This window comes from Drosophila pseudoobscura, chromosome X, assembly GCF_009870125.1.
Source record: "Drosophila pseudoobscura strain MV-25-SWS-2005 chromosome X, UCI_Dpse_MV25, whole genome shotgun sequence".
Classification (NCBI taxonomy): domain Eukaryota; kingdom Metazoa; phylum Arthropoda; class Insecta; order Diptera; family Drosophilidae; genus Drosophila; species Drosophila pseudoobscura.
In genome coordinates this window covers 5,623,747-5,647,626 of record NC_046683.1, presented here as the reverse complement: position 1 = coordinate 5,647,626, position 23,880 = coordinate 5,623,747, and the positions used below count along the sequence as shown (strand labels likewise).

The window sequence follows — 23,880 nt, the reverse complement described above, 5'->3', positions numbered from 1 at the left end:
TTACAAGTGCTTGCAAGAGAGCTAGTTCCACAACCGAAAATTGTCTTGATCAAGGTCGGGGGTCCAAAAAAACAAAACTCTGCAATACTAAAACTAAATTGGATCACCATGTTTGAAAACTTTCATCGTTATTGCAAACAATATTTGTACGGGAGATAAACCAAACAGTTGTAGTTTTTCTCTCATAGTTCATTGAAAATCTGAACCCTCTTTCATACACCCAGAAACACACAAAAAAAATCAAAAGTGCTTTCACTTTAATTTTGAAAATATTTATCTTCAATATTTCGTATTTAAAATTAAAAATTTTCATATTTAAATTGAATTTATTTCCTATTTAAATTGAATATATTTCAAATTTAAACTAAATATTTTACAAATTTAAATTAAATATTTTAGACGATAATTTTTAAATTTAATATATTTGAAAATACTTTAACAGAGATACGATATTCAGCAGCTGAAGCTGGAAGCTGGCCTTTCGGATATTTCGTGTCGCACTTTTCCAATGCCTCCTTTCCTTTGCTGCGCATTTCTTCTTCAAGTAGCCATTTCGTCGGAACTGGCTAAGTGGCGGTGCAGGTTCACTTTGCCTGTGGCGTGTCCTTGAGTTTCTAGCGGCTAATTAGATATGCACTGACTACTTACTCTACTTGATTCATATTTAATTTTGAAATTCTAGGTAAATAGTTGTACAGTTTAGGATGTGTTTTAAATTCTGCAACACTAAGATTTAACACTTCGATTTAGGATCTCTTCTTTCGTCATCTCTTATTTGGCGTATTGAAAATTAAAATGAACAGTGAGAAAACTTTCAAATCATCAAAAACACTCTGTGAAGTGCATTCGAATGCGACGAGCGCGGCTTACGATTCCTTTGATATCATAGTTACTAGAGGCTCTAGAAGGCAATGCTGAGGACGGATCACACTCGCTCTGAGGCGATGTTAATTTCCAGGAAAAAAACGAAACATTTATTGCCAGATGAAGATTATGCAGAACTCGTAGTGGGCACTCTTCTCAGAAAACAACAACCTGACGACGGAAATGCTCCAGAAGTGGATTTTAACCCGCAAAAATTTCAGGGCAAGAGGTTTTCTCGAAGTCATCGACATCCACCGAAATCAAAAGCCTCGGTGAAAGTGGAAGTTTGGAATGGAAGTTTAAAAAGACCTCTAGAAAGCTATAAATGACTTAGGTAGTTTTTATTCTAAAGGCTTGGAGGTGTGTTTGCGATGAGGAACTAATTAAATTATTAAGATCGTTTGAAATGGAGAAAAGTAGTTGTGAAACCATATTTTGGATTTCAAAAACATCACTTCTAGGCAGACATATGTATGTATATGATTTCTGGGTTTTAAAAGACAACATTTTGGGGGAAAAATTGCGAAAAAATCTTACATTACATAAAAAGCTTAAATACACGTCAATTTGGCGTGATATTCTATAAAGAATGATAGAATAGTTTGAGTTCTGTTAAAAAAGACTCGACGAAGCATTATTGACTTTTGCACAGTTTCATCATTTATTCTCGGCTTCTGTAGCGCCGATATCCAAAAAAAATTAATGGGTTGAAAGAAGAATTGTATGACCTTTCATAGGATTTTTAATTTGTGTCGATACAATTGCTATTCCTAAAGATATACCGAGCCAAGCTTAGGTTTTCTTCCAAGTTTTATAGGTTATCAAAGGAAGAATAATTTTTGCATTTAGTATTGTGGATAGGAAATTGGTCGATAAAGAAGAAAGAAACCCGGCGAAGAAGTATGTTTCTTTCGTTGACGAAGTTATAAGCAGGAAGTCTTTCAATTTAAATTGTACTCATTTCTGTTAACACGTGATAAATCAACGGGGAAAGAGCAATGCGATTAACAATTTCTTGAAGGTGGACTACAAATTCTTTGCTTTGACACGACACCGAACACAGGTTTAATGGCATGTGCCATACTCATATTCTATATATGTATGTATACGCGTACCCTCTATATGAGCTTGTACAGAAAAGTGACGCATGTAGCGGTAAGTCAGATTTTTAAAAAGCTAAAAGAAAATCGGAGAAGTCTGAGCCTGTCAGAAACACAGACAGTCTAAAAAGTTCTTTCAAGCCAAACTGAAGGAAATTTATACAAGCGGAGACTTTCAAGAGTTAATCGAACTCTCCGCTATATTTATTTTAAGGTGGGGTGACAATATTTCCACCTCAGCTAAAACTTACTCAAAAAGAAATCGCAAACTTCAACGACTTGTACTTTTTCACTGTGTTTGGCTACGTAAAGCTACGCGAAATGTATGTAATTCAAACTCATACATACATTTTACCAAGTTTCGGATGACCGTTCTATCAACGTTTGCCCATTCCTGGACAATAGCCTTTTTTTTAAATCTTTTAAAGGCTCGAATTTTCTGCCACCCCCATAAACCTGTGGCTGACAGGATGCCACAAAGCACAGTGGGCGAAACGGCTGATCTGGTGGAATTAAAGTCAAATATTGAAATATAAAAATCTTCACTTTTTTTGTTGGCAATAGATAATTTTGTTTCGCCCTCTGTAGAAGGGTCCTCAATGGTATTTAAACACGGATCCACATCCAAGCCTCGCCAAGGAACTCTTCCGCAAACGATATAAGTTCACTTCCAGGAGATCCGTACATATCAGCGCATTCATCCGACCTGGTACAAAGCATATTCGAGACTTACCAAAGCTAAAGGCGCTAAAGGCGACACAGCCCGGGCCGGGTCTCGACAATTCTTCTGGTTTCCAGCTGAGCCGTCTAAATTCAACTTTCATCACTTTAAATTTTCAACCTTTTCAAATTCTCTGTCCCAAAACCTTTGCCTCATATTAGAGAGGCACCCTATAGTAAATTTTTTGCATCCGCTGCCGAGGCTTTTCGCCATGTGCTTTAGCGATTGAAAACCTCGAAACAGCCTCATTACGGTTGTTCTGAGCAAATTTTGGCAGACACTTAAAAAAGTCTGTGACGGTATTTCGATGTCGGTTTATTGTTTTAGCAATAACACCGCCATAGTTTCGATTTTAATCTGCTCTTCCTTACACAGTTGGTTCACGCGGGGCATTTTAAATGAATATTAAATTAATTTAAACACAAGCTTTACAAATCACAACAATACCCACTCGGGTTATTTCTTAAGGAATTCAAAATGCAGCACGAAATTGATACCAACAATTTCTTTTACATATATTGTTACGATACTTCGGTTCGTACTTTTCGGATTCAGAATACAAAAACAGGGAGTATTTTCTACTAAGCAGAGAGACTGTACCACACTCACCTGTTATGCAATCAATTGGAGTGCATGCCAATAGAGTTTTTTGTCAATGATTGTACTAAAACTAATGAAAATAATAAATTTTTACTGATTTTCAATATTTTGTATTTAAACTAAAAAAAATTTGGCGATAATGGCGATAACGGTGATTGCAGAAGTTTGATTTTCAATCGATTAAATATTAATGATTTGAGTTAGCTTTTTTATAATTTTGGTGTTGACTGGAACAGTCACTGTTAACAGTAAAAAAAGACAAAAACAGTAATTCGATTCAACTGACACTTTTTGTTTGCACTTTTTGAATCTTTTCAACACTCGCCTGCAAGTACTCGAAACGATTCGTGGGCACCGCAAATTCTACCAAAGAAAAAACAAAGAAGAATAATTCTTAAGAATGACAGTTCCAGTGCCAAGATTTAAGCCTCGACCCCAGAGTGGCAGCAAATAAGCGCGGGATCTCTTCGCCTCAGCAGTTCTTAGCGTTCAGTCAAACTTAGGCTTAGGCGCTGGAGCCTGCTGTTCCTGTTGCTGCCACTTTGGGGTCTTGGCTTTCAGGGGATTGTGCGATGCCAACTAACCGTTTCGATGTACGTTCAGGCGCTAACTGGAACCAGTGAGCCTTGGGAACCGATACTTATATGACCCGAAGCCGTGACCGAACCTAGGTGCCGAAGCGCCACCGAAGCCGCAAGCTTTCGAGGCGGAAGCTTTCGTGTGCTCGGTTTGGACGAGCATGCACCCGCCCTTCCGCTTACTTTTATTGGGGGTATGTGTGGGCGCATTTGGCACCAAGGCCACCACTTGTTGATGAACAGTTTTAGAGTTGATAGTTTTTTATGTTTACTTGCAGTGATCGCACAGAGCACAGAGAAGGAAGAATTTCTGATTTCATAAATAGTGTTCATGGCATTTAAATAAATTTAATTTTATAAACGATTCCTTATTGATAGCTGATTAGCCTCCTAAAATTTCAAAGCTCTCCAGAATAGGTGTAGGTGTAAGTCGAGTTAAATATAATATAATATAATTATTTAAATATAATATATAATATAAATATAATTTTAATAATACCCCCAACCATAAAAAGAATAATTCCAATCAAATCAGATTGAAATCAGAATACTATCACTACTATTTATACCATATAAATATACTACTAAGACAAGCCTATTATAGAAAAAAAAGTGGGATTTTCGTACCCTAATAAAAAGACTGCTTGCAGGAGATAGAATTATTGGTGGATCGGAAACAGCGTTTCGCACATAAAGGGTATCAAAACGTCGGGGCTCAGGAGTTCACGTACATTTGTTTATTGGTCTTGAGTTTGCAGTTCTGTAAGGTTAGATCTATCATCTATCAATATCTCCAAATTCAGATGGAAAGCCTCATGGAATCTTCTCCTATTTACAACAGTTGGGTATTTTATTTCGAATAAATATCCCAACAAAAAATGTACGATAAATGGATTTCATCCTACCAATAACTCATTCTTCTTCTCCATATCCAGCCTTAGAGAGATTTACATGAATGTGGAAAATGGTCGTACCAGATGAATATCTTGGTTAGTCTTAGTCCCAGTTATACCCATTCCTATCCGTTCTTTCATTCCCTATACTTTTCCGCACCCAGTCGACGTGTCTTTTTGTATTCTGAAATATACATACATATGTGCGTACATTGTACATACATACATCCAGGTATACGAGTATGTTACATATTGTTTGTTATGAACTGTTGTTGATGCAGCCGGAAGTGGCGGTGCCTCAGCAACGAGTCTGCTTCTGTGTCGCCCCCAACTGGGACTAAGGATGCGGATGTGTTTTATGAATGAACTCCCTTTTCCCCCAGTCTCATCTTTGGGTGCACTTTGTTTTTTAACTGGGGCTGTCAATTAGCGCTGTTTCCCTATGCTCTGACAGGTGCATACCTATACCAATGTACCTACAGGATACCCACTAATAAGATTATTGCTTGTGCATCAAGTAGAAACGGAAGTGTAGCTAACTTTTCACGCAAAACTCTCTGAACTTGCTTGGTCAATCAAAGGGGACATTATACATGTGTATGTACACATCATATGCAGCACAGGTGTAGGTTTAAATACAATATGATACATTTTTCGTTGCAGAAGCTAAAGTCAAATACAAATTTTGTAAGTATTTTCAATGGTTTATTTTCTTGCGCTATACATACATTTGGTTGCCGCTTCGTGTGAGTGTTGGTGTGTTTGTATGAGTGAAATTTTAAGTAATTTGTGCAAATTTCTCGTAAGGCTAAGTTAATTCTAGATGGTATACATATGCGTAAAATATATTGGTATACGTAAATGTTTGTATACTTATTTGCGCGGCCGTAAGAGATATCTAAATATGTAAATAAGGGTGTAAATATTGCGTTTCAGAACTATAAGACAATTGCACGTTCAGTTTCAAGCTATCCGATCGGTTTACATAAATTTGGCTAGAAAATATTTTTCACTTTTAAATGGAATTAGGTCAGTCTTTGGACAATAAACAAATCAATATAAAGAGAATAAAGTATTCCAAAAATAACAAAGTAAATAATCAATTGCAAGTAAAGGGTATTGCACGGTAGTAATCGAATGGTGATCGAGTTAGATAACAAATCAAGTAAGTTTTCAAAGGGGTTCAAAGGGCTCCTATCTTTTAAAGATCTTCATCGAATGAATGCATAAATATTACATGCCATCGATAGAATTGGCGAGAAGGCTTAACTACAATTGGCTTACAGCAATGGCACGCTATATAAACATATCCATGTGATTGTGTGGCGGGCGGGTACACGTTGGACATGAGCCGGCGACAATTGAATTGTGCTTAGAACATGCCATCGGACCGGGCCACAGGGATGAGCACAATGAGAAAGATGACAAAGTTGCGCATGACGAGACGCCAGTCATTGGGCACGGCGTAGGGCAGCAGGATATGGGTCAGGCGGTGTACTTCATGCGAGACGCAGACAAAGATGAACGAAGTGATGATCATGTTGAGCGTGGGGAAGCCGGGCAGCAGGACGAGCACCCCGTGGCGGTCGGCAGCAAGCCAGATGTGGTATTGGCAGACAAACAACTCCAGCGAGATTCGCCCAAACCAGGCGAAGAAGCTGGAGTACCTGGTGCGCAGTATCCCTGAGATGTTGCGCAGTACCACATACCCGACAATGGGTATAAAGAGGATGTACGAGTGGATCTCCTCGCAGTTCTGTACGTTTCGGCACAGGAACGAGAAGGACGTGTAGATTCCCACGCCCAGAAGCGCCAGTAGCGTCACTGAGATGGAGGTGCGACGCGCGAACAAATTGCCATGGTTGTTGTCATCGAAGACATTGTACTTCTGGGCAATGTGGAAACAGGCGGCGTACATCATTCCAAAGGTGACTGTGTACCGGTCCAGCTTCCACTGGTGCCACCACTCGTGCAGGTCGTCGTCAGTGGTGACAAATAGTGCCTTCCATGGTCGCGTCACAAAGATGCGCTCGAAGAAGACCTCGGACATGAACAGTACCGTGATCACGCCCAGGCAGCCGATGCACTTGCACACCAAGTAGAGGTAGTGCAGCGGATTTGAATCCACCGATGCGGACGAAATCCTCGGCGGCAGCGACAGCACAAAGTAGACGATGCACAGCCAGAAGGAGAGAAGCGGCACAAAGTAGTAAAACTGGTATGGACGGTTCATGCAGAAGCAGAGCAGCACACTGAGGAAGTTTACCCGGAACATGGCCTGGAAGAAGCGGACAAACAATGACCCGCTGCCCCCCGTCTGCCAGAGGTGAGTGAAGTGTGTGTATCCGGTGAGGAAGAAGTAGCCCGAGATGAGCAGCTTGATGTGCATATGAATGGGCAGCACGCGTTGTGCCCCCGTCATGTAATATATCAACACCACCAGCAATATCCAGCCGCGGAGTTCGTCTGTCTGGTCTCTGTTCAGGACCTTGGTGAAGCGCGAGTCCTCCGTGAAGAACAGACCCAGGGCGAACACGTAGCCCACGGGTATCCAGAAGCTGAACTCCGAGTAGTACTTGTTCTCCTTCATAAAGAAGTTTGTGCGGTCGCATAGATAGAAGTAGACCATGATCAGGCCAAGCAGAGACAGCGCCACCATCGGGGTCCCATAGTCTGTGATAAGTGCGGACAGGGCATGGGTGGGACCACCGCCTCTTCCTCCGCTGTTTGGCTGATGCTGATGCGGATCCTGCTGATGCTGCTGGAGAGGCACGTAGAGCGTGTACCCACGCAGATGGAGAAGCCAGCGACGCAGGCACATGCCGCAGACGAGCGTCATGCAGACGCCGAACAGGGCGTAGGCCACAATCTGGAGCGTGGTATGGGGCTCCGAGCTGCTGCAGCAGGTGCCGTCGTTGTAATTCATGTAGTCGTTGCAGTACATGTTCCACAGGAGCTGCACCTCCAGCCGCTGGCCGTGAGCACACAGCTGATGTCCGTCGATGGCGGTGTCCAGAAGACCGTTGGCAATGTGCCAGGCCGACTCCCAGACGGTGGCCTCCGTGTAGCGAAAGACGTTGCGGGCCACATGATTAAGCCGATCGATGTCCTCATTGAGCAGTAACTTCCAGGCGGTCGGTAGCTTTTCTTCGTCTACGCGATCGGCCAATTTCCAGAGTACTCGCGATGTCTGCGCCACCAGACGATGAAAGGGGGCTACCAGCAGGGTGAGATTTGCACCGTACTGTCGCAGCACTTCCTCAGTTATATTCCCGCCAAGCAGGCCCGAGTAGGTCAGCCCCACCACGTACACGGAGGACAGCTGCTTCTCGGCCTCCAACCTGTACAGTCGATCGATGAGCGAGGGACTGACATCTTCGGCTCTGATGTACTGGGCCAGCATGTGCAGCTTGTTGTCCTCGAATCGCACCGCTGCACTGTCGTCGTGGGCCCGTGATGACCCGTTGTTGTCCTCTTCGGAGGACAGTGGCAGCTGGCGCAGCTGCTCGATGAACCGCTCGTAGAGCAGGCGGACGCTCTCGTCTCCAATGAACACGAAGTTGTTCTTGTTGTCGAAGAAGGCCAGGTATCGCAGGCATCGCCGCGTGTCGCTGTCATTATGGTAGATAGTGGCATAGCATGGCATAGTCATATTGGTGGGTGGGTCAGTGGGTGAGTCATTTGCATGGGAAGAGAGATAGAGATAGAAAGAGTTAGATATGATAATTGTGGGAATGTGGGAAAATGTTAATTGAATTCGGAATTTGGAATTGCCACTCACGTGAGGGAGTATTTGTGGACCATGCACCCATACGGCTGCCACTCGTTATCGCCCTTGAAGCGGCCCTTGGACAGCAGCCACTGGCAGGAGTCGCTGCCTGTTAATGGAACGCCACAATGCAAATTCGATTACATGTTTACACAGGACAAATCGATACGAACAAACACACACACACACAGAGAGACGAACACCCACCGTAGTTCCAATTGAGCAGGCCATGGTAGAGGATGAAGCCCAGGACTAGGAGTAGGGCCACCTTTTTGGCATTTGTGGCATTCAGCTGCTCCATGAACAGGTCCGCCTTGGTGGGCACACGCTGGACGCCACCACCGCCGGCGCTCCCAATGCAGATTCCCCCCAATTCGACGCCTCCGCCGCCACTGATGCCACTGTTACTGTTGCTAGTGCTGCTGCTGGTGTTGCCGGCCGTGGCGCTGCCGCGCAGCTCACGCAGCTCCATGATGACACTCCTCCACTGTCTCCTTGCTGTAGTCTTGGCAGTGTGCGTCTTCTCACTAGTTTGCCTATTGCATGGTCTTGGCCCACTTTCGCTTGACCCGATTCACACGTCCGCCTCTCCTTACAAGACCAAATTTGCGTTTGCTTCTTGCTGCAGCCGGCCGATAGGCGCCCACAAATCGATGCGGCGGACAGCTGATCGCTATGGCCCGCCAAACTGCGTCCGACATTCAAAGATTCACCACGACATTTCGCAGATGTTTTCTTTGGAGTTAGCTAGGTCTCGACCTAGACCTAGACATAGACTAAGTCAGTTTTGTTCCACCCGCTTACATTTTTTCTGAAAACATTGGACATTATGTTTATCGGCTTCGCCCGCCCACACCAACTCTGGTAGCATCGCCGCTGGGATTGGACTATCGGTATAAGGGCATCAACAGTATTTGTTGAATATATTTGTTTCAGCCAAATGAAAGAAAGTTGTACGTTCAGCTATCAGGTTTTATGATACCGATATCAAGCTACCGAGGCCAGCCATCGTGGAAAAGTCTCAGAATAAAATTAAATATGCTATGATTCGCCTCTTTGCCACCCTGGCTTATCGTTCCCAGCTAGTCAGGGGTGTTTACGACCTAAAATGACGTCCCCGTGAGCTAGCTGGGAACGATAGGCCAGGGTGTACCATCACTAACCATACAGTATATGGTGTATGGTTAGTATATATACAGTATATGGTGTATGGTTAGTATATATACAGTATATACTGTATGGTTAGTGGTACCATCAATTATTTGCAGACGGAATATCGATGTTAGAGATATCGGCGCCAGCCATCGCATAAATCGGAAGGCGGCATCACAACGTTTTGGCGTTTTGCGTAAAAATATTAAAATTAAGTTAGTAACAGAGATCAAACAAGTGAAAATGTATCCGCTGGACAATTGCGAGGTCTTTGCCCAGATGGGCGATACTCTCAAGCGTTTTGACAACGAGTCTAAGAAGCTTAACACCTTCTTATATTTAAGCGGTAAGTACGCATGTGGAAATAAAAAACATAGCGGTAAAAGGAAAAAACTACAAATTGCAAAATGGTTCGTTTCTTTGGCAGGCGATGACGAGCACATTGCAGAGATCTGCAATCTGGTGTGCAAAGTGCTAATGGAGCATGATCTCGTGGTGCAACGGCCACATGACAAAATGAAAAACGAGGTGGTCACCGAGCCGGCTGGAGCTGACGCCATGAACTATTTGCGCGGGGTCCTAGCCGTGCTAATACTAAACACCTCTGACTGTTTGAAACAGAAGAGTTATAATCCGGATTGCGTCCATTTGGTTGGCCAGGTACCTCCCATGTCGACAGTCGTGGCCATTTCTATTGCCCTGAAATGTGGTCTGCAACAGCCGCTGAAAGAGTTTCTGGCGTACGGACAGAGCTGTGTTGCCCGCCAGTACTACGATTATCTAAATGAAAACGTGTCCAAGTTGGTCTCCCACCAATTTGATGCCCTGTCGTTGCTCACGGGATTCCTCACATCCGCTCGGCAGGCCATTGCCCATTATAACCAAACAAGTGCCAACGAACTCGTGGACCAGACGGCTCGTCTCCTTCAACGCCAACTGCTGGACAGTTTCGATCGATTGCGCGTGCTGTCTCCATCTCTTCGCAAGCGCTACCTGGCCCTGTCAATGAATCAGCTACTCGATGTGCTGCTCGCGGCCCTCCAGCAGCCCACTGAAAAGCCACAATATTGGACTATCTACAATTTCATGATTTGCGATGAAACAGACTACATAAAGCAGGAGAACACAGAGTCTTTGATGGACCGGTATTCCTTGATTCTGATGGACGCCTTGCAGCGTGTCCTGCAGCTGGTGACCGTGGACACATTCATGACCTGGCTAGAGATTCCCTCTAGCCAGTTGCTCTACAGTTACCAAGAGGTCATATGCTGCCAGTCAGCAGCGGTGTTGAATCTTATTGGGAACAAGCCAGAACTTGCCCAGCACTTGATTTGCGGACAACTGAAAACCTTCGCCGGAGCGGCCAAGTCGTTTAAGGAGCGCCTGACAGAACTAAGTTTGCGCGAACTATTACGCTTCCTTGACGGCGATAATGGCGACATAACCGAGGCGCAGACCCTGGCCGGACTTGAAGAACTCTTTCAACGTCCCATTTGCTTTGTTAGCGGCGAGTGCGTGGACACCATGTCCAAGCATGTTCAATTCCTGGGGTTCGAACACATCACCCTGATCTTCAACCATATGGCCGAATATCTGGCTGAGGAGGCTGAGGATACCAGCCTGAGTCTTGAAGAGAAAAAACAACAGAGACGCCAATACAATCCCGTGTTACGTCAGGTTGTGCTGCTGATCTTTATCCGATCCGACGTGGATGTTAAGCAAAAGATACTGGAGCTACGCGATGAGCTTGGGCTGACCACTGCATTCACTTTTTCCAATCGGGCCTCTAACTCACGCCGTGTTCTATTCTTTAATCGGCTCGATGGCCAGCCTGAGCGTGCGCACCTTTTAGAGTTTTTGTATATATGCTACGAGGACGCGCAGATGTCCTGGCACACACTGGCTGACCTGGGTATGACGCACTCACGTTTCATGGACATATTCTGGAACCTCGCCTGCCAGCTCACCCCCCACGCCATTCACTACATGAAGAGCACCGCTGACAGCCTGTTCAAAGATGAATACGTGCTAACGCGCCCGAATTCGTTTGACTTCCTGGTATCCCTGTACGCATATCCCTTGATACTCAACGGCATGAAGACTGGCTTGCACACCCCTTCCAGTCGTAGTTTCCGTGAACGGGTCAACAATAATTTGTGCAACTACAACCTGAACCTTCAGCCGGGCGCCAGGCCCTACAGTGTCGAGCAGCTGAAGGCAGCCCAGTCCGCATACCTGGAGGCCCTTGCCACTGGACTGGCCAAGTTTACCGAATTGAACAACACTCATCTCATCGAGCGTATCCTACATGCCCTTCTAAATGTCGAATCGGCAGATAAATACATTCAAACGAACGGCAAGGAGCAAATCGATCAAATGATAGAGGACAACGCATCGGAAGACTGCTTGAAAGAGGCCAAAACCTATGTCGAAATGCATGTCCATCTTATCCAATGGCGCAAGAACAATTGGCCAGTGATGTCCCAGCTAATGAAGACCATAGATGCCCTGCGCTGGACTATACCGACTTTCGACCAAATCCGCGTCGATGTCCTCAACCTGGCTGTAAAATACTATACAAATAATTCGCCGACCATCCTGAGCGGAGACTCTGGTGAGTGCCGAACTTCAACGCACTGGCCAAGAATGCCATTTTAAATTTATTTATCCCCTTGCAGAACTCATCCAGAAGATGCAGGCCTTGGTAGACACTTCACCGCAGAGCGAACGCTGGAAGATGACAAACATCTTGTCGACAGATCGCGATTTCGAAGATAAATGCATGCGGCTCATAATGCAGTCGAGCGCCATAGAGGCGACTAACCTCTTTTTCAAGTCCATTGAAAACAAAACCGATGTCACCCTCATGGCGGAGATCTCGAAGCAAATCGACTTGTGTGATGCTCCGCAGGCTAAAGCTGCCTATAGATTCTTCTTCCGCAACTACATGTATGGTTTCATGAGATACATGGAAAAGGCGACGCTCCCGAAGTGTGATCGCCTTGCCGATCATGTACGCGGTATTGTTGCCCTGGCCCCGAGAAAATGCCGCTTTGATCATGAGGCGATAACCGCACGGATGATCCTAAACATGCTTGTAGCGAAAAACTTACAGGGGTTGGATCGTATGTAATGTGTTCAACCCATTTTGTAGAGAGAAAAGAAGTACAGGGCTGCTATTTGGATTAAGCTTTAAGTTACGATTTGAAATCGCCAAAGTTAAGTTAATTATTTTTTTTTTTTCACTAATCTTTAAGGCATTCGACATACACACTATGATTTTTGTTTGTTCCAACAATATTCTCATATACTCAAGATAAACTGGATTCGGCAAAGGAAATGCTAAGTATTAAAACAATGATCAAATAATTTCCAAACTAAAAGCTATCTATTTCTTTATTTCGAAACTAATTCGCTTAATTGAACCCATTTTCACAAATCTATATCTAATGATGAAAGCGCGCTGACTTTTCTGCTATGACCACGTGGGACCTCTGAGCTACCATAATTTCAAAACCAGCTAGGTCGAACAAAATTAATATATTTAAAAATATAAATGTGGGTAAAAATTATACCAGAAAACGGTATTTTTGAACGAAAAATAAAGTTAGTGGAAGACAAGCAGCGTGGAACGGAACGGTATGGCAACGCTGAATGAACGGCGTTGCTTCTGGATTTTGCCGGTCAACGGCGTTGCCTAACAATTCCGCCGGTCGGATTAGAACTCCAAGGTGACGCAGTATGATGGAACTTCAATAGTTCGTCAGTATATTTATGGTATATTTTGAAGATTAGACGGTATGTTTCTGGTCAGACAGTATATTTGATCAATAAACTCTCGGCCACACTGCATCCGAACGTGTGTGCGCGCTTTAGATTTTTTTTCCCTGCATTTGCATATGAAAATTGTACTAGATTCGTAGAAAAATTAAACTAGCGAAGTGCGTGAAGTACCCGAGGTAGAATCAGAGTGGGCCATCTTATAGCAGAGAAAATTGCATTGTTCTAGGCAGGAAATCCACGTTGATCGTCGTTTTTTTTGTACGCAAAAGCACGGAATTTATGTTTGGTATTTTCTTTATATTCTAACCGTGTGCGAGAGTGTGTGTGTGGTCGCATAAATTTGCCGATATTTCGCCTGTCCTCGCTCTCTGATAAATCGGACGAAGCCAGCAGCGACAAACGAGCGACGCGCAGCTTGTGAAAAGTCAAGAGAAAAAATAAAACAATAGGGAAAATTTGGTTAAAAAGGTATCTTAAAAAGGTTTAGCTCGGAAGATATTTGCAGACCGGAAAGAAACGCAAGAAGAACGAAAACCGTAAGCGAAAATCAGCAAATTTTACGTGCTGCGTGTCTCTGCTGAGTGTATGCGTGTTTGTGTGTGTTTGAGTGAATGTGTAATACAATTCCGTGTGCATTTCCTTAACAGCCACCACTACAACTACAACGACAACAAGGTGAAGGCAAAACCAGGACAAGCAGCGCGCAAAAACGCACAAAAGAATTAAGGAGAAATACCGAAAAACAGACACGAAGTTGCAATTTTCTACAGTGGAGTCCATACAAACAGCAGCCATGAGCAAACCAAACTACGAGCTTCCGCTGACCATTGATCCGGAGCATGAGTTGCGTTTTGTGGGTAAGTTTTTTCATGATTCTTTTTGTAGGGATTGCCAAAAACTAAAAAGTGAAACTCTTGATTCTTTAGCAATTTGTTATTGTTTGTCTCTCTCCCCATCCATTCATCGCGTGAGCGTGTGAGACGGGTAAGGCCATTTTGCATGTTGGCTCAACCACACTCGCGCACACCCATTGCTACATACATGCATATGTTGTTCATGTATCGACCAATGTAGGCGACGACGCATCGGTGCCAGTGCGAACCATTGAAACATTTAACCATTGCAATTTCATTTTCGAATTCCAATTTATTGCAAAATTCGTTCATTTTGTTAGGTCAAAAGGGCTTGGAGCAAACTGCAAAGTTTGCACGCACACCAACACACACACGCCGCTTATGTGTGATTGCGTCTCGCTTTGGTGCTCTTTACCTCTGTCTCTGTCTTTGTCTCACTTTCCTTGTCACTTGGCGCTGCTTTCTTTGCAGCTTATCAATAATTTCCGTTGTTTTTGTTGGACATTTTTGACATTGTTTTAGGTCTACGTGTGGTGTGCGGCTGTTTCACCATGTTTTCACCCATCTCCTTCTGTCCTGTCCTGGCCCGTCCGCCGCTGTCACTGCTGCCGTCCCTCTTTCTTTCTTCTGCTGATGCTCTTGTTGCCGGCAGCTGGCGTTGTTTTCTTACTCTCGCTATTCTTTCGCGCTCTCCGACCGTCGTCTGCCTCTCTCTCCTTGCGTTTTTGGCTACAATTTTATTTTTATACGCAAAAACTTGTCATGGGCCGTTTTTATTTTAATTTTTTTTTGTCTTACTTCTTGAGTTTTGGCCGAAAAGCAACAGCAGCAGCAGTTGCAGAAACAACTACAATAATCCCATATGACACCAGAGAGCCCGCACAGTGGGCGGTGGCAATGCATTTACCCGATTGCTACTAATTGGAAAAACACAAAACACATGTGTGTAAATAACTAATATGTGGTGTGTATGTGTTAGGAAGAGAGAGAGAGAGAAATAGAGATTGAGAATTAGAATTATTTATTTTGCTCGTGCAACACCCATTACTTTTGTTTCGTTCCACTGTGCACAAATATTTTCATATTTCTGTGTGTGTGTGTGTGTGTTTGGCTATGTCAGCCCTGCCTTAGCCCCATTCTTGTCCTCCGACCTACCTCCCCCTTTGATCGTTGACTAGCGCGAAGTGTAGTAGAGTGAGAGGTTTGGGCGGGGAGAGGGGCCAAGGCCCATGCATGACGCGACTTTGTCTAATGAAATTTCCTTCATACACACACAATAAATACACATACATATATACGCGTATAGGGAGAACACGCACGCACTAAAGGGAATCCGTTACACTGCTTCTGCTGTTACTGTTGCACTCTTCCCACTCACAGAAGACTTGCATCCCAGGCGTAGATCGCGCATATAATCGAATTCGCCCTGTGCCTAATCTCTTCGGAGGACATCCATGTCTGGCCTGCCAGTACTTTCTCAGTTTCCACTGCCACTAGAGTTTTTTGTTTTAGGGAGGGTATTCAAGTTTCGGCTCCTTTTGGTTGCTCTCTTTTGCCCTGCTTCTAGCTATTGGTTCTTTTTGTTGTTTGCTTCTGCTTTTAATTCAATTAATTTGAACTTGCTTTCGTTTTTGGTGCTGCCTAATGACGCAATGGGCGTGACGTGACACAAATCAGTTGATTTGCTTGGAACGGCGGGGGGGTGGGCCTGTTAATTCGATTGATTGCTAATCGAATGCATTCGCTTTCCTTTCAGGTCCCTTTAATCGGTCTGTCGTCACAATCATGACCCTACGCAATAACTCGTCTGCGCCACTGGTTTTTAAGATCAAGACAACCGCACCAAAGCGCTACTGTGTACGTCCAAACATTGGCAAGATCCTGCCTTTTCGGTCGACCCAGGTGGAAAGTGAGTACTCTTTAATATCCATATGGACTGGCTGGAATGCAATCTAATCCCCAATACCATTCCCATTCGATGTATATCCCACAGTCTGCCTGCAGCCCTTCATGTACGATCAGCAGGAGAAGAACAAGCACAAGTTCATGGTGCAAAGCGTCCTCGCACCGGTGGATGCTGATCTGACCGATTTGAATAAATTGGTAAGTGGCGTGTTGATGAGCATCCGATACCAAATCCCCCATTAACATCCAAATTAACATTCCATCTTCATCTTCATATCATCCTCTGCAGTGGAAGGAGCTGGAGCCGCAGCAGCTAATGGATGCCAAGCTGAAATGCGTTTTCGAGATGCCCAGTGCCGAGGCAAATGCAGAGAATACTAGCGGCATTTCCGTGGGTGTTGGATCCGGCAGCGCCGGCGGAGGCAGTGCGGGCACCAATGTACCCGCCATCACCGAGGGCGCTAAGTCAGAGACGAAGCTGTCTAGCGATGAGAAGGTGTGTTTCGTGCCGCTCTCAAAGAATATATTTAATCCAATCTTTGTTTTAAAGACCGCAAATTCGACCGATGCCACTGAGTATGATTTGTCCGGTGAGATGAAGGCGCTGATGGAGTCCAACACTGACCTACGAAAAGAGAATCTACACTTGAAGGTGGGTCCCTGGTTCACCTCCGTTATCCTTTGTGGCCTTAATGGTTAAAATCTTCCTGTTGCAGGATCAAATCGCACGCTACCGCAGCTCAGCGGCCCTCAAGCAGCCGAACGAGCCCTATGCCCCAGTGCTAGCTGAGAAACAGATTCCGGTCTTTTATATTGCAATTGCCATTGCTGCGGCCATACTGGGCCTCTTACTGGGTAAATTCTTGCTCTGAATGCCATAAAGTATCCCACATGCAGCAGAATCACTAACAACTACTACAGAAAACAAAAAACAAAAAAACAACAAAGAGAACAGCAGCAGAAGCAGTAGCACCATCAAACCGCAACAAGACGCAATAGCAGTAATAACAACGAACTAACCCAGAATCAGAAGCAAAAGCAAACGGGAGAGGCGACACAAAAAGATACAAAAACCATCAGATAAGCAGCAGAAGGGGAAACTAGCCCTCGAGGCTGAATGAGATAAAAGAGCTGCGCTCGAACAGAAAGTAAAAGCTTCGCTAATGAAGCTATTAAGTCTTAAAGTGATTCAAAAAACAAAACACTACAACAACCAGTTTAATCCAAAAAGTGCATTGCTCAGATTTTCCATTGCATTTTTTTCATTTTTTTTTTTAAACTAATTTTACTATATTCTTTATGATAACGTTTATCTTACGTCTAAAGTGAAAAGCCGCATCTTTTATATTCTTTCAATTATGTAATCAATCAGACATTATTTTTAAATCTAAATCTTATTAAGCAAAAAAAAAAACTTTCGACAAAAAGCAAAGACAAACCAATCATTGTTAATGAAGTAAACAATTTCAGTTTTATGTTTAATTGAGTTTGTTATTTGCTTTGACAAAACTTGGATAAATTTAATTGTTAAAGCAAACACTAGGAAGAAGCTTAACTAAGGAAACCACGAGCAAAATGCATTACAAAAAGTCAGAAAAACGCTTTGAAAAATCATATAAATAATAAAAGAATGTCACGAAAAAAAAAGAAAACTGCTCTGCCAGGCCACCGCCGCTCTCTATAAAGGACAGTTTGCTTCACCCGCTATCCAACACTGTCTCTCCCCCTATCACCATCCATCCCCATCTGCATCCCCATCCCCATCCACCCACTAACACCCATAAAAAGGGAATTATATAAAAAGAAGATATATAAGGACCATAAGTTATATTTTTCGGCTGGCATTTTGCATTTAAGTAGTTTGTTTTTAGTCATTTCAATGATTCAACCTGCAGTCCCATACATCCAAATTAAACTCTAAAAATGTATTGCTATATATATTTATATATATATATATATATGTTTGGATACTTAAATATATAGATTGATGAGAAGAGTTTATGTAAGCAAAAAATCAACTCAACTGAGTAGCTAAATTGGAAGAAACCAACCCCCCACATTTTATAAAACACCACAATTCAGAAGATAATTTGCGAGAAAATCTAGAAAAAATATATGAGCATACACTTACGATCTACATGTATCACATATTATATGAAATATGTCTGAAGATTAATTAAAGCAATTCCAGAAACTGTATACATGATATGTATGTACCCGGCGTATGGATAATTGTAAGGTCTACATGGGTCTCATACAAATCAGCAAAATCAATCATCATTTTATAAAACATTTGACAGAGGAAACGTAAAACAAATTTGGAATATTTTGTATTTTTTTTGATTGCGCCACTCCCGGCAACCCCCTCACAAACAACCCTTCTTTCGCCACAACCCCCTAGGCATGTAAAAACAAAACGGGAAAAACAAAGCTGAAGAGAAAGAAGAGCAAGCTCTCTTTGATTTGTTTTAGAACATATATTTCCTTATTCTTCATTGCGATTGTTTTTTGGTTGTTTTTTTTTTTTTTTAATTTTTGTTTAACATTTTGCAAAGCATTGAAAGGGTATATAGATTTATATATAAATACATACATACGAGTATATACACATGCGTGCATGAACGCTGTATTTTCATAGACATGTGGAAATCGTATTTAAATGTTTAAACTAGAAATACAGAACAAAAAAGAAAACCTATAAATAAATATAATGATAAACGAAACAGAAATGAAAATGAAATGAGAAAATAACAAACGAGGAGAAAACACACAAAAAAGAAGAAAAAAAATATAAGCAAATCATAAGCAAAATGTACTTGATGTCAGCTGTAGCAAAAGAAAAATACAACATATATATACACACACAGACACACACACACACACAAACACATATATAAAATTATATATATGAAAATCATAATAAATTGTGGAAATGGATTTTGAGATCAGCATTCAACAGTTGTTGTACCAGCCCCAGCCCCCCGCCCCCGAAACCGCCCCCTCTCCGCCTCCACTCGTCGTCGAAGTTTCAATTGCATTATTAATTAATGGATCTTAACCCGAAACACACACACACAAGCTCGACAGAAAGATAATGGCAAAAGAAGAGACAAGAAGTTCCAAGCAGAACGACACGAACGGGGGGATAAACAAACAAATTATTATAATATTTAAAACATGAATCTTAAGAACCTAAGTGTTTTTTTCTCAAAGGAAAAAAAAAATGAAACATTGTTAATTAAACATCAAATATCATTTGAAATAAATTTAAATAAAACAAATACATCAAAAAATAACTTTCTCCCTCCGATGGTCTTCCCTCTCTCTCTCTCTATCGCTATCTCTATCCCTCTCTCACGCTCACTCTTAGTCAACGATTCGAAATGGAGCGAGATAGAAGTAGCGTAGCATGAGACAAAGATAGGAGGGTGTGTCACACAAATAACAAATATTTATTCGTCTTTTATTGGATTTCGTTGAAAATCAGGACTAAATTATAAATTACAAGTAACAAAAAATTCACACTGCTATCAGTCCGAACACTATAAATACTATTTTCAAAGAACACTCCTTCCTATACATATAAGCCCATATAAGACCAGTTTTTGGTTAAAAGCACCAACCCAACTATCAAACGCCACCGTAGTTTAACCAATTTTAAGATCTGTCGTTGCGTGGTCCGCGACGGAGAAAATTATGAACGGCACAGTAAAGATCGAGGCATGCACATCCGATGTTTTAAGAACATCGCGAGTTTCCAGGAAAAATTAATTTTATCCGATAGATTAATCAATTTATCGTTGGATTGTGTTTTATAAGCCTATTTTTCTTGCATTCCTCTTATAATATTATATTAAAAAAAGAGCTCAAAAAGCAACTACATAGAGATGAAGTTGTCACGGAAGCACATGCATTTAACATGAATTCTACGCCCAAAACTATGCTATGAAATGCCAAAACTGTTTCTACCTTTCAGGGCAGAAGTGTTTTCGACGCCATATACATATGTATTCTTGATCAGCCTCAATTTCCGATTCAATTTAGCCATGTCCGTCCTTCCGTCGTGTTTAACGCCTAGTTCCAAGAGACTATAAATAATGCTAGAGAAATCCTAGAAACTCCCAATTTCTGAATTTGTTTTTACTTGAAATGTTGCAAGACAAGATATAGATCTAAATATCATTCGTAAATACTAATTTTTCTATATGAAAATATATGTATATCTTATATCTCGTGTGTGTTAGAGTGAGGTCGCAAGGGAACTCAGTTGCATCGTCAAACTAACATGCGAAATGGGAGAGCATAAAGAACAGGCAAACGAACCCAACAAAATAACGAACATGTGCGTGTGAGCATGTCGCAATCACAATCAGAAGGCACGAGATGAACGAAATTAACAAATACCATTGGAACGGAGACAAGACTGCGGGCTCGTAATTGACATTCAGAGAGAAAATGGCAGACAACGCCATCAAGTACATCGAGCATTTAAATTCGTTTTGTTTCTTCGTATCGCATTCGAGAACGAATTGTATATTCTGCTCATCCCAAAGTGCTGATTGGTGGCGTGGACAAGGCAGGATCCCTGATTCAAACCTGTTCCTGTAGTCCATCGCACATTTAATCCGCGCTTTCAAATGATGTCGTCCAAAGCAACAGAAATAGTTCCCAATATTGTGGCAAATGGTTTACCGGGTTAGCTCGTAATAAAATGGATTAACTACACTTTTTTTCTGGTAACAATCATTTTAAATATATAACTTACACTTTTCTATTAACAAGCAATCAATACACATATTACAAGTATTACACTAAAAGGAACCACCGGACAGGACTAGACGCGATATTGCACAGATGTTTGCGTGAGGCAAACACTTAAATAATAGTTTTATGAGTAAAGAACCAAGAGGTGATTCTAGGCCTCGCATCCAGCCGCTTTCAGCAGATCTACAAGGGCTGCATGACCGCCCCGCTCTGCATAGTTCAAGGCGCTCAGACCGAGTAAATCCTTCTCGCTGGCACTCTCGAAGTAGGGCAGCACGTACTCCACCACCTCGGGGAACCCGTGCAGGGCCGCCACATGCAGAACTGTGCGTCCCGACGGATCCGGCTGGGAGAGATCAGCGCCCGCGTACTGATACGACTTGAGGCGCGTAAGGGAGCCGCGGGCAGCGGCCGCGCACAGCTGCTCGCCGACGGCTCGTGAGGAGCCGGTAAGGTGGGCGCCACAGTTGATGAGCAATTGGATGATCTCGTGACTGTCCGTGGAGACGGCCTCCAACAGCGGGGTGCGGTCGTAGCGATCACGTACGTGGACGGAGACTCCGTTGTGCAGCAGATACTTAACGATCTCGACGTCGCCTAGCTGGCAGGCCAAATGCAGGGCCGTTCGTTGGTCGTGATTGGTGCCTGAGAGGTCGGCGCCGTACGCCTTCAGGTTATTGATCTTCTTTAGATCTCCCTCGGCGACGGCGCCATTGATCATGGCCGGGAAGAGGGTGGCGCCCAGCTGGTCCAGTTCCTGTGGCGAGGACAAGTGCAAAGAGCGCGCCACAGCATCCACCAAATCGTAGTCCTCCATCTTGGGGGCCGTCACCGATGTCAGCTCTCCGCGCAGGTTCGACTGCATCATCTGGAGCGTAAATTGAACACTTTATAGTATAGTCCGAACAGAAAGCGGTTCACATTGGGCCTTACCTGCTTTTTGACGTCCAGCGACCAGTCCTCCTTGCCAATGACATATGCCAGCTTGGAGAGTGCTGCTTCGGGGGTCATGTCATAGCCGGGAATGACGCCCAGATCGCACAGGACCTTGCCCGTGTCGTAAATTTCCGCCACTGAGCCGTTGGGACACTGGGTGCAGTTTATGATGATTACGCCACGATCGGCGGCCGCCTGCAGCTCCTCGATCAGGTCCCGGCGATTTGAGGGTATGTTGCCAGAACCGAACGACTGCAGCACCACCCCCCTGATCGGGGGCGCCAGGAAGGCGCGGAATGTGGAGAGCGAAATGCTCGGAAAGATTCGTAGCAGGCCAACATTCTCGTCGAGATTCAGATGGACACAAAAGCGTTCTATGCTGCAGGGCCGGAAGATCAAACGATAGTCCACATTAACATCGATTCCAATTCTCGCCAGCGGCGGCACATTCGGCGAATCGAAAGCGTCCAGCGAATTGGAGCTGACCTTCACCGTGCGATTTCCGCGCATCAGTTTGTGGCCGAAGAAGATGCACACCTCCGGTATGACGTAGTTTCCGGCTATGATCAGGGCGGATGTGAAGTTGTCCTTGCCGTCGGTGCGCGTCTCAAAGATCGGTATCTGCGATCCTGTGATGATCACCGTCTTGCCCAGATTCTCCAGCATAAACGACAGGGCCGAGGCCGTGTACGAGAGCGTGTCGGTGCCATGCAGCACAACGAAGCCGTCAAAGAACTCGTACGATTGCTGCATACATTAGATGCATTGCTGGATTATTTCTCCCATCAAAGCGTGGATCCCACCATATTCACATACCTGTATATCATTGGCGATGCGGGCCCAGTCGTGCATCGTCATGTTGCTGCTGTCCAGCAGCGGCGTGTACTCGGTGACCTGGTATAGGACCCTTCTGTCCATTCCTTGGACAAAGGGCAGGACCAGCGGCGCCATCGATGCCGAGGCCCCAAAGCGTCGCAATGCATACTCCTCGTCGTGGATGTTTGGATACTTGCGAATGCTGCGCACTAGGGCATTTGGTATGGGCGCCAGCACTGAAATGACGTGAGAAACGAAGATGAGCGTGTCCGGGGGCTAATGTACAGATGGAATAGAAGACCTAATTGGAACAGCACTCACCATTTCGTTCGTTCCGCATCATGCCAATGGTGCCGCCCGTGTAGATGACTCGCACCCGTGCCTCCTTGATGTCCTGGGCCATTAGTTTGCCGTCGCTCTTATTCCGACGGATCGTGGGACTGGGCAGCGTCGGCGAGGACGGCGCCATACCCTTGTCGATGGACATGAGGCGCTCGTGGGTTGGCACCCATACCTGGATATCGATAGGCTTGGTGGCTCCCGGGACCGTCGTCGGAGCGCTGTCCCCGTTCGCAGACATAGTTGACAGTCTAATGGGGAAACTTTTAGCTGAGATTCAATCGCTCCTTATCGCTAGGCTGTTGTGGCGCTGTGCTGTTCAGTGGAGAATCCTAAACAGATAATCCCATCACCCGTGCATCTACTGCGTGACTGGTAGGAAACTATCACGCTCTGCTGCTGGTTACGCTGTTGATTATTTGACCAATTTGTTATCAAGTGAGTGCCTGGCATTGGTTTATTTCGCGCAGCGATTCAATTGTTGGATTAGCAACGACGACCTAGGGGGTCGGTCCGAGAGTTCACGTGGTATTTCTAATTGCGTTTGCCCCGCGTATCTGACGGAAATTGAAAGTATGTTCCGTTCGCTGTGGCAATCAGATAGAGATAGCAGCCCCTTCTTTGCGATGGCGGCAGCAAACTTTGGCCGATGTCAGCTATGAGTAATCCAATGAAATTCAAATGCTATGGGCTTGCCTCACTCTCTGAATGTTTATCAGTGAAATATACCGAAACATACCGCCTAATTTTCAAAATATACCGTAAATATACTTTCGAATTCAAGTTCTATTTTACATATTCCTCGT

General features: G+C 43.9%; 4 protein-coding genes and 1 long non-coding RNA gene across 11 annotated transcripts; 2 read left to right on the top strand and 3 right to left on the bottom strand.

Annotated features, from left to right (window-relative positions):
• Positions 1 to 5,444: 5,444 nt before the first annotated feature.
• Positions 5,445 to 9,209, bottom strand: LOC4815267 (N-acetylneuraminate 9-O-acetyltransferase). The gene is made up of 3 exons (XM_001355128.4): positions 8,733 to 9,209; positions 8,538 to 8,634; positions 5,445 to 8,367 (listed from the first exon to the last, which is right to left on the bottom strand). The coding sequence occupies exons 1-3, from the start codon at positions 8,995 to 8,997 to the stop codon at positions 6,129 to 6,131; spliced, it is 2,601 nt and encodes an 866-aa protein (XP_001355164.3). The 5' UTR covers positions 8,998 to 9,209; the 3' UTR covers positions 5,445 to 6,128.
• A 589-nt stretch (positions 9,210 to 9,798) lies between these two features.
• On the top strand, positions 9,799 to 13,060 carry Glos (Gaulos). The gene is made up of 3 exons (XM_001355127.4): positions 9,799 to 10,023; positions 10,105 to 12,291; positions 12,356 to 13,060. The coding sequence occupies exons 1-3, from the start codon at positions 9,921 to 9,923 to the stop codon at positions 12,808 to 12,810; spliced, it is 2,745 nt and encodes a 914-aa protein (XP_001355163.3). The 5' UTR covers positions 9,799 to 9,920; the 3' UTR covers positions 12,811 to 13,060.
• Positions 13,061 to 13,498: 438 nt separating this feature from the next.
• On the top strand, positions 13,499 to 19,079 carry Vap33 (VAMP-associated protein 33kDa). Of its 7 annotated transcripts, XM_033385423.1 has the most exons (7): positions 13,760 to 13,996; positions 14,108 to 14,317; positions 16,071 to 16,223; positions 16,308 to 16,417; positions 16,509 to 16,715; positions 16,770 to 16,871; positions 16,936 to 19,079. In XM_033385423.1, the coding sequence occupies exons 2-7, from the start codon at positions 14,254 to 14,256 to the stop codon at positions 17,089 to 17,091; spliced, it is 792 nt and encodes a 263-aa protein (XP_033241314.1). In that variant the 5' UTR covers positions 13,760 to 13,996; positions 14,108 to 14,253; the 3' UTR covers positions 17,092 to 19,079. The 7 variants fall into 7 exon arrangements, with proteins under 7 accessions (XP_015042120.1, XP_015042121.1, XP_015042122.1 ...); XM_015186634.2 differs by lacking the exon at positions 13,760 to 13,996 and adding an exon at positions 13,499 to 13,636 and having other exon boundaries at positions 16,509 to 16,871; XM_015186635.2 differs by lacking the exon at positions 13,760 to 13,996 and adding an exon at positions 13,499 to 13,718 and having other exon boundaries at positions 16,509 to 16,871.
• On the bottom strand, positions 14,587 to 15,349 carry LOC117185179 (uncharacterized). Its single transcript, XR_004470754.1, has 2 exons — positions 15,113 to 15,349; positions 14,587 to 15,043 (listed from the first exon to the last, which is right to left on the bottom strand). It is a non-coding gene; the product is annotated as an uncharacterized lncRNA (long non-coding RNA).
• A 1,866-nt stretch (positions 19,080 to 20,945) lies between the features above and the next one.
• On the bottom strand, positions 20,946 to 23,820 carry LOC4814737 (L-asparaginase). The gene is made up of 4 exons (XM_001355125.4): positions 23,057 to 23,820; positions 22,736 to 22,971; positions 21,917 to 22,666; positions 20,946 to 21,851 (listed from the first exon to the last, which is right to left on the bottom strand). The coding sequence occupies exons 1-4, from the start codon at positions 23,313 to 23,315 to the stop codon at positions 21,135 to 21,137; spliced, it is 1,962 nt and encodes a 653-aa protein (XP_001355161.3). The 5' UTR covers positions 23,316 to 23,820; the 3' UTR covers positions 20,946 to 21,134.
• Between the last annotated feature and the right edge of the window lie 60 nt (positions 23,821 to 23,880).